Source organism: Sebastes umbrosus, chromosome 2 (assembly GCF_015220745.1).
Source record: "Sebastes umbrosus isolate fSebUmb1 chromosome 2, fSebUmb1.pri, whole genome shotgun sequence".
Classification (NCBI taxonomy): Eukaryota; Metazoa; Chordata; class Actinopteri; order Perciformes; family Sebastidae; genus Sebastes; species Sebastes umbrosus.
The window spans coordinates 2,150,258-2,165,479 of NC_051270.1; the positions used below are offsets into that span (position 1 = coordinate 2,150,258).

General features: G+C 38.8%; 2 protein-coding genes across 3 annotated transcripts in view; both read right to left on the reverse strand.

The window, feature by feature from the left end:
* Positions 1–611, reverse strand: part of LOC119502091 (tetraspanin-18-like) — a 38,576-nt gene extending 37,965 nt beyond the window's left edge. The window contains exon 1 of one of the 2 annotated variants that reach the window (XM_037792963.1): positions 163–611. The gene's annotated coding sequence lies outside the window, so the exon portion shown is untranslated. The remainder of the gene's footprint in view (positions 1–162) is intronic. The other variant, XM_037792976.1, reaches the window with a different exon arrangement.
* A 10,556-nt stretch (positions 612–11,167) lies between these two features.
* The window catches only part of LOC119502087 (CD82 antigen-like), a 39,900-nt gene continuing 35,845 nt past the window's right edge, over positions 11,168–15,222 (reverse strand). Inside the window, exons 7-9 of the mRNA XM_037792947.1 lie at positions 13,922–14,095; positions 13,732–13,815; positions 11,168–12,471 (exon numbers count right to left, since the gene is read on the reverse strand). Of these exons, the coding sequence (XP_037648875.1) occupies positions 12,394–12,471; positions 13,732–13,815; positions 13,922–14,095 (336 nt within the window). The 3' untranslated portion in view covers positions 11,168–12,393. The remainder of the gene's footprint in view (positions 12,472–13,731; positions 13,816–13,921; positions 14,096–15,222) is intronic.

Genomic DNA, 15,222 nt, shown 5'->3' on the forward strand with positions numbered 1-15,222 from the left:
AAAAGCTGCAGGTTGCTGACCTCTGACCCCTGACCCCTGATCTAGAGGTTAATATCAGACCTCCAGCAGCAGCAGCAGCAGTAGCAGTAGTTAGTGAACCTGAGGAGTGAACCTGAGGAGTGAACCTGAGTAACGTTAAACATATAAACCGCTGTAACTTACCGTTAAAAGATGAGCTTCTTTCTCCTAAACGTCTCTTTATCGGTTGTAGAAGTGAAGCTGATTTTATCCGGACAAACTAATAAATCCAACAAACTCTTAAAACCAACATTACCGCCTCCAGCAGCTGAAGAGAGCCGGTAAACAGCCGGTGAAGAGCCGGTAGAGAGCCGGTAGAGAGCCGGTAGACGGTGGACTGTAGCCGTTAGACGGTGTGTTCACTGTGAGCTGCTGGGAACGTTCACGGTCTCATTTAAACCACCGGGAAGCTAGACAGTGAACTACACACTAGCTTCCGGTGCAGCACTTCAGAATAAAACTACATCCGGAATTTTTTTTTTTTTTTGTAATTTTCCAAAATGTTTCTTTCTTTTTTTAATTTTTTTTTTTATATATCCGGAACAGGTGTCACACCAAAAATGTGTGACCTGTCATTTCTGTTTATTATTTATTATTAATGTAATAAACTGGGGAAAACAAAGTTCGGAAACTTGTGTTTGGTGGATTATTTCTCTGTTGTTACAATGCTAATTGGCATTGTATTTTACATTGTTGGAAAGCCTGTTTATGTTGCTAATGTTACCGATAGAGAGTTCAATCATCCAATCCACCAACCAACTCAAAACAAGAGTCAATACCAACAGGAGAATACACTGTTAAACATTGGCAGAGCATTTTGGCAAATTATTCTTGGGCGCTCCCCACATAATCAGCTGTGCTGCTCATCCACAAATACAGGATCCTTACAAGTTGGACATCATTGTGGAGGTAAATAAACAGGCTTTACAACCCTGTAAAATACAATGACAATTAGCATTGTAACAACAGAGAAATAATCCACCAAACACAAGTTTACTAACTCTAAACATTAAAACTACAAAGTGAAACATTAAAACTACAAAGTGAAACATTAAAACTACAAAGTGAAACATTAAAACTACAAAGTGGAATATTAAAGCTACAAAGTGAAACATTAAAACTACAAAGTGGAACATTAAAACTACAAAGTGGAATATTAAAGCTACAAAGTGAAACATTAAAACTACAAAGTGGAACATTAAAACTACAAAGTGGAATATTAAAGCTACAAAGTGACATATTAAAACTACAAAGTGGAACATTAAAACTACAGAGTGACCTCTAAAGACTCAGTTTGTGCTGCTCGTGTCCTGATGTTGAATCTGCTCTCGGCTCAGAGAAGTATATGCTAATCTGCAGCAGCTAAACGTGGGAAGCCATCACTCTCGGCTGCATGGAAACAAGTGAAGAATCTGAAATGAGGGCAGAGATAAAGAGGATGACACATGGAGTCCTCCCTCCTCGCCACTCTGTGTTTCTGGCTTCGCTCTAATTGACGGCTGCAGCTGTGGTTGATGGGCCAGTGCAGCCGTGATGCCTCTGGGCAAGGTGACCTGCTCCTGGTTGGTCATTAGATGCTCCACACAGTTTATTTTGGATCCCTTTTTGCAGCTTAATCCACAAAACATCCTGAAAAAAGCTGCAAAAGTCAAAATATATTTCTCTTAATGATGCAAAGAGATTGATTTATGTTCTCTCTACTCTCTTTTAACTGACAGACTACAGCTTCCACAAAATGCAGCAGAGTTTTAACAAAAAACAAGTAAAAGTGAATATACTACACAACTATTTTAGCATCTTTAAATCAGCTTCCTGCCTCTTTTAGAATTGATTTTTGTAATTTATAAGGTCCTTTTTTATTCTTGCTTGAAGTCTGTATACTGGCTTTTATTAGAATCTCACTGCAATTTTATTTCGTATTTAATTTAATCTTATTTTCTATTATAAAATTACTATAAATCTACCTTCTTTTATTGTATTTTAATGTTGTTTACCACCTTTTTATGGAGGACGGAACCTGCTAAAATAAAAAAAAATATGAATAAATAAATGATTCAATAAATTTATTTTGTGCAAAGAAAAGAAAACAGAAATAAATAAGTTTGAGGAAATAAATAAGGGGTGAAATGCAAAGAAAATCATGCATAAATAAATAAATACAATTCAAAATAAATATTAAATAAATAAAAAAATTATGCAAAAATAAATGAATGAAAATAAATGCATAAATAAATTAATAAATGAAAAATAGATGCAAAAATAAATATATACATTTCAAAAATTAAAAAAAAAAATAAGAAAATTAAACAGAAGAGTAAATAAATAATATAATTTATACAAAGATAAATAAAGAAGCAAATTAATACAGAAATATCCATTCATGTCACATTTTATCAATTAATTAATTAATCACTAAATTCCTTTTTAATATTATTTTTGCTACATTTAATGACATATTTATTGAGTCATTTATTTATTTATTTATTTATATATTTATTTATTTATTTATTTATTTATTTATTTATTTTGGCAGGTTCCGTCCTTATTTGTTTAAACATTATTTTTGCACTTTGATCTGCAGATATTTGAAAGGTGCTGCACAAATAAAGTGTATAAAGATTATTTTTTCTTCCTTTACTTTGTGCAGTAAACATGATTGGCTCTTTCTGAACATCATATTTCAACAACCCAGCCGGGTGTTTCTGTGTGAAGGAGTTTTTTTAGGAAACAGCTGAGTGGAACTGCAGAGAGGTTTGAACACCTCTGTGCCCTCCGCTGACAGAAGAACAACATCTGGAGGAACATGTGGACACCGGGGAGCTCCGGCGATGAAGACGAGTGAAACTTCACCACCTTCCTCATCGTGTGTGGCCCACATTTCTACTTCTGAGGCACCTTCTCTCCTCGTCACAGATTAACAGTTTTGTTTTCTGCTCGACCTGCAGCGGTTCAGAGGCCCAGATGGACTGGAGGCTGATTTTTAAATAATGCAGCAGACTTCCCGCTCTCACAGTGGGTGAGAGAGCCAGGCACAGTGGGGAAACCATAACACATCTCTGGGATTTATCTCCAGCTCATCATACTTTCTCTGGAAGTACAAAAGCTGCAGCGGCTTCTTTTACGGAAACTTCAGATTTACAAAATACTTAGAGAAGATCTATTAGGCTTATTTTAGGTGCATACTTGTATTTTGGGTTTCTATTAGAACATGTGTACATGCTTTAATGTTCAAATAACGCTAAATCTTTACCAGGGCCTTTTTTGGAGGGTAAAAGGTTTCCGAAAAATGTTCCCGGTACTTAATTTAGACCCTGGAAACACAGATTAAAGCTGAAGTATGCGAGATCGGAGCAGATATGATAAAAAAAGAAGTTATTTTTATATATAAAACAGTAGCTATATCGTGACAGTAGAACATGAAACAGGTAACCTGAAAAACATCATGTTCCTCTGTGTCCTCCGGTGCTCCTAACGGCATCTGCAAGATTTCACAGACCGGAAGAAAACAAGCAATAAGAGCTGATCTGAGGTCTGCTGTCCAGCTGCCGTCTATGAGAGCCGGCTGTCAATCACTCGCGAACTCCAACCAAACGGTCAAACTAGACAGCGCTGATCAAATATGAATCAATATTCTGTTACGTTAATGTCTATTTCTCTCCTCAGATGTTTTCAGAATCATCTTGTAGTGCACGGTTTAGCTGTAAAATGAGAACGTTTGTGATGCCGCAGCCATTGTGAAATCTGTTGAAGGAACACCAAGTTACGGTCACATGACTGGAGCACAGCCAATAGGAACGTTCTCTCTCTGCAATGACCTGTGATTGGTCAAAGTCTCCCGTCACGGGCTAGATGTTCTAAAGCCTGAAAACAGAGCCATGAGGAGGAGCAGAAGTCTAGTTTTCTCTCAGAACACTTGAATTACAATATGCTGAAAGGTTATTATGGGACTTTTGCACAATGATGCCAAAAATATACTGACTACTGACACTTTAACTCCCTTCGGCGTGGACTTTGGACTTTGTAACTTAACAGACCTTTTACATGCACAAAAAGACACATTTAAGGAAAAGGGGAAAAGCACAAAAGCATAATAGGTCCTCTTTAAACTCCAGATCAGAGACTGTATATGTGACGAAGTGTGTGTGTTTGTCTTCCTGCGTTAAGGTCATAAAAACAGTCTGGTTAATACCGAGAGACACATGGTGCAGACAAACAGAAATGTCAGACCACAGATGAGATAAAACATTTCAGCCTTTCCTCAGAAGTCAAACAAAAAACAAACTCTGCATACAAATACTTCTTCTTCTCCCTCCGACCCCAAAACATCAGCTGCCATCCGGCGTGACAGCTTGTCTGTCTCCAATCAGCCGTCCACCGCCGCTGAAATTGAGATTCTCGCTGTGTCTTGTTGGTCGGAGGAGACGTGGACCGGAGAGTTGTGAGTTGAGTCGAGCTCCATCGCCGTCCATTACCTCAGCGTGTTCCCCTGTCACATGTGACGGGTGCAGCGAGGCCCGCCGCAGGCGTCTGATGTATGAACCCTGACAGGAGGAGCTGCGAGCGTGAAGGACTCTGGAAAGAAGGAAGGTCGCCCACGGAGGAGCAGGCGGGGGGTAGATTAGTGTCTCTGTTGTGAGTGAGACATTCAGTTTGATGATGTGGAATAAAAAGGAGCTTTTCTTTAACAAACTAGAAACTAACGGCGCCGGCTCGGAGACGATGAGTCGACTAATCGCTCCTTTTGGTCGCAGTCGACTGCGTAGACTGTAAGAAGTGGACGTAGTCACGTGACATCATCCATTGGTTTGTGGACTGCCGTTTTGAAGCCTTGAGTTTGGCATTTTGTCCATTGCCATCTTGTTTTTTTGGCCATCACCATCTTGGTATTTGTCCATCGCCATCTTGGTATTTGTCCATCGCCATCTTGGTTGTTGTCCGTCACCATCTTGATTTTTGTCCCTCGCCATCCTGTTTTTTTTGTCCATCGCCATCTTGGGTATTTGTCCATCGCCATCTTGGTTGTTGTCCGTCACCATCTTGGTTTTTGGCCATCGCCATCTTGGGTATTTGTCCATCGCCATCTTGGTTGTTGTCCGTCACCATCTTGGTTTTTGGCCATCGCCATCTTGGTTTTTGGCCATCGCCATCTTGGGTATTTGTCCATCGCCATCTTGGTTGTTGTCCGTCACCATCTTGGTTTTTGGCCATCGCCATCTTGGGTATTTGTCCATCGCCATCTTGGTTGTTGTCCGTCACCATCTTGGTTTTTGTCCATCGCCATCTTGTTTTTTTGCAACCAGAAGTGACACGAGAGGACGGAGCTGAGTACAATTGAACGCTGAATGAGTCACCAGATTTAAAGTGGTGCTTTTGTGTGATTCTTTGTGGAGAAACTCAGTTTTACAGATGTGTCGATTAAATCCAGTAATCGATTAGTCGACTAAGAGTTTCTTTGGTGGAGGACGTCCCTAAAGAGAACGTTGATGTTAATGAGAGAGAGCGTGAGTTACTTCATATCACTGAACTGAATCCATCTCTGGTGCTTCTCTCCCACTCAGTACTCAGCGCCCACTCAGGTGATGCAACAGAAGAAAGACACAATATGATCAGAAACAAATGTTTAGGATATCACCAATACTCTTCTTCTTCTCCTCATTGATCTAGAATAGTTAAGGTTAGTAAAGGTCGTCAGGCAGCGAGTCTAGCGAGAGTTTTTTGCAGATTTCAAATCAGATTTCGCAATTTGTGGATAACCCTCTATACACGACCTTCTTCTTATTCTTCTTCTTCTTCTTCTTCTTCTTCTTCTTCTTCTTCTTCTTCTCTGTCAGTGTTGATGTTTCAGCTGATGGAGGGAAGTGAAGCTTAACGAGATGGAAAAACAAAAACACACTTTAAACACATTATACACATATATACACTTTAATGACAAAATGAGCTCATTGCAACGTTTCACTCCACATATTACTGTAAAGAAAGAAAACACAGAAACCCAAACCTTCACTCTACATGCAGAATGAATCCTCTTGTTGTGAAGCTGCAGAGGAGGAGGACGAGGAGGAGGAGGAGGAGGAGGAGGAGGAGGAAGACTCCAGGGTCTCAGCGCATACAGAATAACAAACACGCTGCCTGCCGTTGGGACATTTTACAGTGATGTCGGTAGCTCCAGGTGAGGTCCTCCATGCTACATCGCCTCCTCCTGTCCATGCAGGAAGAACCAGCTTCAGCAGAGAGTCGAGCTGAAAGCCCAACGGACTCACAGAGCGACTCACGCTGCATTTCAACGACCGATCCATTAAAACACAACCTGCATGCAGCAGCCGGAGCCGCAGATATGAAAGGATGCTTCTATAACTTACTTTTTATAAATTTAGCCATCATTTATGTTGGTCGTCATGTTAGCATTTAGCTCAAAGTAGCAGCTAAGTTCAGCTTCATAGAGCTGAGGACATGTAGACTCGTTAACAGTTGGAGGCTTTGACTGTTTCAGCTGCAAGGAGGACATTTAAATGATCACCAAGACCAGTGGTGGAAGAAGTATTCAGAGTATACCACACTGTGAAAATACTCCACTACAAATAAAAGTCCTGCATGCAAAACCTTACTTAAGAAAAAAGTATTATCAGCAACATGTACTTAAAGTAATGAAAGGTACAGTGTGTAGGATTTGGAGACATCTAGAGGTGTGGTTGCAGATTGCAACCAACTGAGTTCCCCTCCGCTTACTCCTCCCTTTCCAAGACGGCGGTAACGTGAACTGCCGAGTGCAAAACCGTGGTAACGCCGTTCTCCTCGCTTAGAGGTCATCCTTACCAGAGAACTACGGTGGCCTTCAAGTAACGTAAATAACGTGAAAGGCTCTCGCTAGAGCCCCTCGGCACTGGAAACCGGCACATCCTTTAGCAACAGTATGTGATGAACCAGGCTTTCAAAAAACTGCAACGTAAACCCACCTGCAGCATTATTCGACGATCGGAGCAGTGATGTGGTATTACTACTGACTTATTTTGTCACATCAGTCTTTTGTCACGTGACTCGTCGGTATCGTCAGTCCCGTCCCGTGAGTTGCTAGTCAGTGAAGTTAACATCATCCACGACCGTTTCCTAACCTTGTGGTTGTGTTGCCTAAACCTAACTTCAACTTAAAGTTTATTTTAAAGGACACTATGCATGTAACAAGTGTATATTAACACGTCCCTAGTCCGTCCAAAAGTAATGGTACATGTCCACAGGCTCCGTCCTTTCCACGCTTCCCATTCATTGTCTATGTAAACAGCCCTGCAATGCATTCTGGTAGTGTGGCGGCGCGATTTGAGAGACGATGGCGTCACGTTGGCTTTTCTATCTGATGTTTCTGGATTACTATCACTGCTGCATTAATGTGTATGTTGCATTTTAACTCCTTTATATCCTGTTGGTGAGTTTAATCTACAGCAATGCATCATGGTCTATAAGATCATCATATGTTCGTAGCGTCGCTGTCCTGTGAGAACCACGTATCTCTGATGTTTTCAGCTTTGTGACGATGCATTTTCCAGCTGATCCAAGAGGCTTTTTTAAAGAGTTTATTTAGCTTCAGAAGGATTTTCTCAACACATAAAGAAACTCTTCATCCTTCAGTTCATCACAAACACTCAACATCAACACATCTGGAGAACTAAAGCTGTCAGATGAATGTAGTGAAGTAAAAAGTACATGTAGTTACATTCCACCACTAATAAAGACAACACACTGTATTCAGAGTACGACGTGAGAAAGTAACTCCAGACAGCTGAAAGGAAACGATGTGAATGAGATGAAGTTTGAGTTCTTCGTCGTGTCTGACCAGCAGAGATTCATCAGGACGCGTTGACAGGAACAACGACGACCTCACACAGACTCACATCATGTAACGACTTCCTCTCAACGCCGTTCAACGCCCCTCATTGTGAGGTGAAATTACATTATGCTTGACATGGCTGACGGTGACCTCACTGGTCTGGACTCTCTGTGTGTGTGTGTATGTGTGTGTGTGTGTGTGTGTGTGTGTGTGTGTGTGTGTGTCTTGGCTGTTTCCTGTCAGCTGTTGTTTCTCACGTCTGTGTTGAAGGACGTCTGGAGTGATCGTGTGTCGTCTAACTTTATTTAGTCGTTTCTGGAGCTGTTGTCACATGTAACAGCGAACATCTGGAACATCTGATCAAGAATCAATCAACCTGCTACGAACACCTTCATATTACAGCAGGTGTAATGTTTCTACTAACCATTATCTGATCTTATTAACCAGTAATAAATATCCACTGAACGCTGGACATGAACCAGCTGTTGACCATCCAAGTACTCACACTTTTTACTGAAGTAAAAGTACCGATACAACAGAGTACAGTAGAGGAATGCAACTAATACATTTACTAAAGTATTGTATTTAAAGGAATACTTCACCCTTAAAAACATGACTTTTTTCCGACATACTATACTATTACCATTTTAATTTTTTAGACATACTATACTTTGACTTTTTTATTTTATCAACATACTTTGCTATGACTTTTTTTTCGACATATTATACTATGACTTTTGATGATGACTGTCCCGTGTGAAACCAGAAGTCATTATTTGATTGATTGATTTATTGTCACGTAACTTCCGTTCTTAAGTAACGCCACTTCCGGAGTTATTTTAACCCAAACCACCATCTTTTCCTAAACCTAACTAAGTAGTTTTGTTTTGAAAAGACTGGAGTGGAAATTGACTCGTGTTGTTGGACATTTGTAGGAAAACGCACGAAAAATGTGGAATATCTTTTCGAAAAAAATATCATACGTATGAGGATACGTTGAACTACTCGTGCATGTGCGCTGCGAGTACGTGCATGAGACGTAGTGCAGGAAGTATTTTAAATAGTGAGGTTTTAGTGACGATGCATGTGTTTGGGAAGTAGTGAACATACGACTGGATAAATGAGACTTGGATTATACCAACACATTCTCATCCGAACTCGTCACATACCGCCGCTTCGTCGCGCGTCTTTAAACTACGTCACCACATATTTATATATATATATATATTTATATTTATTTATTCTTCAAGAATTCAATGTAACACAGGGGGGGTAACTGATCTACAGATGGTCATTTTAAGGGTGAAGTATTCCTTTAATTACAATTTTGATGTACTTCTACTTCACTTGTGTATTTACCTTTTTATGCTTCTTTATATTCTCCACAAGATCTCAGAGGGAAATCTTGTTTACTTCACTACATTTATTTGATGACTTTGATTCAGATTAGTCAGATGAATATATGTGTGTGTGTGTGTGTGTGTGTGTGTGTGTGTGTGTGTGTGATACTACATGTGGAGATTTGGCAGTGATCTCTGAACACTTGGCTTCAGGCAGCAGTTGAATGTTGGACGGACGTGGGCGTGTCCCTCTGCTGTGTGTCAGTGTGTGTGAAGGGGGTCCAACATGAGGACGGCCGGCAGGCAAAATGTCACCGCTATATACAAGTGTGAGAATATGTGTGATACAGTCATCTGAACGGACACACAGACACACACACTCCTGACTCCTTCAGTCAGGATCAGTTATATGAACCAGTAGTTACCAATTCAAAACATTACAGCTACAAATTTTCAGATTTTAATCAATTTTTTTTAGCTTTTTTTGTGAAATACTGGAGAGTTTGTTCCTCAACACGGCTTTAATATTGATTAAAATGAAACAAAATAAGATATAAACGTCCTTCTCCTTTCATTAAACTGCTCACATCTCATAAATAATCCGTAACGAGAGGTTGTGAGGAGGAATTATCTGTTTATAAAAAGATTCAAAAGTGTAAATATGTAAGAAATCATCATCTAGGTTAAACCTGAGAAGAAGATTTACACTTCTTGTATGATGAATCCTAATTTTAATCTTTTTTAAAGACATTTTAGTGAAGAATGTTTTGAGAATATCTGACCTGCCAACATTTAAATTAACTACATTGTGCAGATAAAAACATTGTTTTCACAGCATCCATCTTCCCTTTCTCGTAACTTGTAGAAGCATTATTATTATGCATATCTATATATAAATAAACATTACAGATTACTAACTCATATATAGACATCACATCTCTATTTCTTTCTGTTCCTGATGTAGTTTTTGTGCAGAGCGTTGTCGCCCTCTGGTGGTTTGATCAGGAACTGCAGGATGAGTTCAGCTCAGGATTCTTGGTTCTCTCATTCGTGTGCATTTATTTAGTAACTGTTCTGGAGCTTTTGATCACATCACATGATCTTCATCAGCGGTTGTCAATGGAAATATTTAAAAAACAATGTTTTCTCACCCGTGATGGTTTAAAAATGTAATATTAAACTGATATTATGAAGTATTCATTGTTATTTATTCATTGTTATTTATTAATTGCGCAAATCTCTAAGGACCTTTAAGTAAAAGGATCTAGACTTTTTCCACCACTGACAAAACCAAAGAATACTTAACAAGGACACACAGAGTGAGTTTTAGTTTCACATATATATGTATATTATATTCATATATATATATATATATATATATATATATATATATATATATATATATATATATATACATATATAATATACATATACACATATATATATGTATATATATATCCATATATATATATATACATATACACATATATATGTATATATACATATATTATATAATATAAATATATATTATATATATATAATATACATTATATACATAATATATATATATAATATACATAACATATAAAAAAAAAACTTTGAGAAAAAAGTCGTAATGTTATGAAAATAAAGTCATAACTTAACGAGAAAAAAAAGTCGTATTATTCTGAGAATAAAGAAAATAACACGTAAAATGACTACTTTATAATATTATGACTTTCTTTTCGAAATCTCAGATTTTTTTTTCCTCAATGTGGCCTTAATAAACCGTCGTACCATAATCCTACAACAATGATAAATAAAAATGAAAATGTAACCAAAAACAGTTATTGATTTCCATTTTTATAAATCCACATGGAGCCACTGGAGAGGGGTTGATAGTGGATTGTAATTGATTGTAATAGTAGTTGATTGTATATTAATGCTCTGGATATCATATAGAGAACCTTTAACACAACAGGAAGTGGATTAAAAACAAACAACAACAAACTACTGTAATCAGTTTATTGGCAAAATGAAAGAATGAATGTTGTGAGTTCACGCTTACTAATCCAGCTAGAAGTCCATCTAGTTACAAACATGCGTTCCCTTCCTGTTCTTAGAAACTATTATAAAGATTAATGGCATGTTTTTCATACAGACTGTACATAAAGAGAACACAACAAGGAGGATTTGTACATTATAAAAACAACACAACATCTTGGCTTGAGAGTTAAAAATCGTACATAAAATGAATTTCAAATGATTTTTTCTGTATAAACAAATTTCCAAGATGGAAAATATTCCCTCTACTCCAAAATAATGTTCCCCCTTTTCCTCATATTTTAATTCTAAAGTGGTTAAAATAAACTTTTATCTTCTTTCTCAAACTTTTGTTTTTAGATTAAAGTGGGTAAAATATGAACTTAAAGCTACTTTAAAAAAAAAGAAAAGTTGTTTTTGCTTGTCATAAAAGACAATTGTAAACTGGGAGCGACACTTTAAAGAAACAAGTATCATAAATGTACCGCTTTAGTATCTAATTATTTCTATTATTATCAGAAAAATTAAGAAAATATGAAAAAGAAAACAACCGACTTTAAAAACCAGCTGCTAAACAAAGAAAACAACACTGGCAGACTTTTTTGGATTCACACAAATAAAGACTAAAATTATATACAAAGTACTAAAACATGTCACAATAACTCAAAACGCTGGTGTATATATATATAAAAAACAAAACTCACCACACACACGAGGTGGATTTTCCAGTTGTCCAAATCAACGTTAGCTTTAAATTCTGTCGTCACCGACGATAAACACGATTTCTCTTCAGATTTTTTTAGGGAAAACTGAAACCAAGAAGCGATAATTTACAGAGAAACCAGCGACGCTGTAATCCGAGAAGACGTACGGGCGACCTCATCCGTCATTTCTTACTTTACAATTCTCTCTCCGCGTCTAATCTGAATTTAATAGAAGAAAAACATTTCCAGCGTCGCTCTCTGATTCGAAACGTCTCTAAAGTGCTCCAAAGAAAAAACTGGACTGATGAAAACTAAAAAGAAAAGAAAAGAAGTGCCTCAAAAAGAATCTAACAAAATAAAAAGCAAACACATTATTTTACATTTGGACAAAATGTTTCACCAAATACAGGATGAAATAAAAACAAAATGCATTATTTTACTGTTTCTTCTCTTTCTCTCTGTTCAGTTCATCTTCCTCCACCGAGCCTCGTTAGTACTTCGGCACTTTGGTGTAATCTTCTGTGTGAATGTTTCTGCACAGGCAGATGGAGAAGATCATCCCCAGCAGCTGCAAAACAAAAACACAGATACATCAATACATTTCATACAATACAGTTTATATCTTTAATACATTTTATAGCTTCAAAACATTTTATAGCTTCAAAACATTCTATATATTCAATACATTTTATATGTTTTAAATTGACAATTTGTAACTTTCAGAATTGCTTGTTAACAGCGACACCTGTGTCCGTTAAGTCAACGAAAGTCAGTGTCGGGCTCGCGCTTGTGCTCGCGCTCGCTCTACATAGACATGAACGAGCATCACTCAAAACAGTGAGGCGACACACGTCAGCTAAAAGCACAATATCACTCTATATTTCAGCTGCTTGGCAGTAATGTTAGCTGACCAGACGAAGGTCTCTCCATGAATCAATGCTGATCCTAGTGTTGGCTTTTCCTGCCTCAGCACAGGCTTCAGCAGCGGGGGCTCCGCAGCGAGAAACTCGTCTCCCTCCGCCCGCAGCCGGAGAGAACAGGGAGACACCGGCACCCGGTCGGTAACGAGACGACAAGGTTTCTCTCTGCAGAGCCCCGTCACTTCACAAGACACGGGAAACCTCTGTTGGTCTGGAGGAGCTGCAGCAGTTATTTCTGCACAAACGTCCACTGTACATTCACTAGATATTCTCAGAGCTAAACTAACTCTTCTGCAGTGTGGAGTGAACGCGCGTTCACGTCTAGAGGTGGAGCGAGTACGCGAGAACGCGCGCACTGTCTGAGTGAAGGCAAGCAGCAGAGGAGCAGGGACGCCGGCCACACGCGAGCGCGCATATGCGAGCATGCATGTGTTCCGACCCGGTACATTTATACGCTTAAAAAGTTACAAACAGTCTCTTTAAATCTCACCTGTTAAGCTCAGGAGTTTGGCGTGTACCACCTGACCTTTACAGCATTTCATTATAACCAATTAAAGCTGGGGTAGGTAACTTTAAGGCCCTGACACACCAAGTTTGGGGCCGTCGGTGAGCGTCTGTCTAGTTTTTGCAGTGTGTCCTGCATCGTCAGCTCTAGTCTGCCCATATCAGAGGTTTTTCGCCCAATTAAGCATGTTGAATTGGCGGCAGAGCTCGAGAGGCAGAAGCAGAATGAGCTCTGATTGGCCGATTGCTGCCAACACGTAACGATCCGGACCAAGACTCCTGATAATGAGGCAGTCTTGGTCTGGTTATTTGGTCTGCACCAGAGTTTGCTTGGCAGCGTTCACAGCAGCCTAAACACTAAGTGTGTAAGTTAAAACCGGAGATGTTAATAAATGAAGGCGTACCTCAATCAGAGCGACTCCGAGGCAGATCCCCAGGACGACCCCGATGTTGGTGAGGAGCCAGCTCTCCACGCTGGAAGAACAACCCTAAAGATCCATCCAGAACAGCACAGAGAGAGAGGAGCGAATGAATGAGGAACTCAGCCAGGTGACTTTAAACAGGTCAATGTAATAACAGTAAAACTCTGTTTACCGTGTCGTAAACGGGCCAGTCGGGCGTCTGAGCCTCGCAGAAGCCGCTGTCGGAGAAGTTTCCGGTGGCGAGTGAGATGTTCTGGCAGGAGCAGGGAAACAGCAGCTGGGAGCTGTTGACGATCACCTGGTTACCGTTCCAGTCCACACGGCCCGCCCAGCCACAGCACTCCATCTACAGACAGACGGACAGACGGGGAGAATGACCCTCAAGTACTATTAAGTAGAGTTAAATTTAGGGTACTTTTACTACTCCTCAGGCAACTTTCTACTTTTACTCCGTTACATTTATCTGACAGCTTTGGTTACTTTACAAATTAAGATTTTTGCACAACTCCTGTGTTACATGTATATTTCCTATTTCCCCTACATTCTTCAAGTGTTAATAAGTGCTAATATATTTGTAACGACGTATGTGTAGAATTTGAACACTTTCCTATAAAATGGAAAAAATGTGAACTTACCCTTTAAAGGTCCCATATTGTGTTCATTTTCAGGTTCATACTTGTATTTTATGTTTCTACTAGGACATGTTTACATGCTTTAATCTTCATAAAACCCATTATGTTCCTCATTCTACCTGTCTGAATATACCTGTATTCACCCTCTGTCTGAAACGCTCCGTTTTAGTGCATTTCAACGGAATTGCAACGGCATTGCGTTGCTAGGCAACAGCTTGGGTCCATGTTTATTTCCTGTCAGCTGATGTTATTCACATACACTGCAACAGGAAATAAACTGGGACACATTTAGAATGTTTATGTTTAAAACCGTGTTATGGTCTAAATATAAAACAGTTTTATATCTATGGTCAATATATTGTATATTTGTGACATCACAAATGGACAGAAATCCTAACGGCTTGTTCCAAACACAATTTTTGAATATGGGCTGTATGTATTTCTCCGTATATTGAGTGTTTTGATAGTTTAACAGTATTTATAAAGCACTGCTTTATAATATAAAAGACATGAAAATCTCACTTTTTTCAATATGGCACCTTTAAGTGGCCTTTTTCATATGTTACTTGCATTCTGCAGTCCGTGGTCAGTGTTAAAAGATAACCGAGAGCTGATGTTTGGGCTTTGCTGTTAAAATGCAGACGGTTTTATTTTATTTTTTTACTACCTATTTTTGTTCTGGACTTATTTCCTTCCCTCTGTTTGCCTTTGATATTCTTGCTACAGGACGTGTGTGGCACTAAGTTACTTTACCGATTGCAAAAAGAATTTTGATGTGTTTTGTTATTTATTTTCATGCATAAATCTATCACTTAGCTGACCCCAGATCAGATCAGTTTTT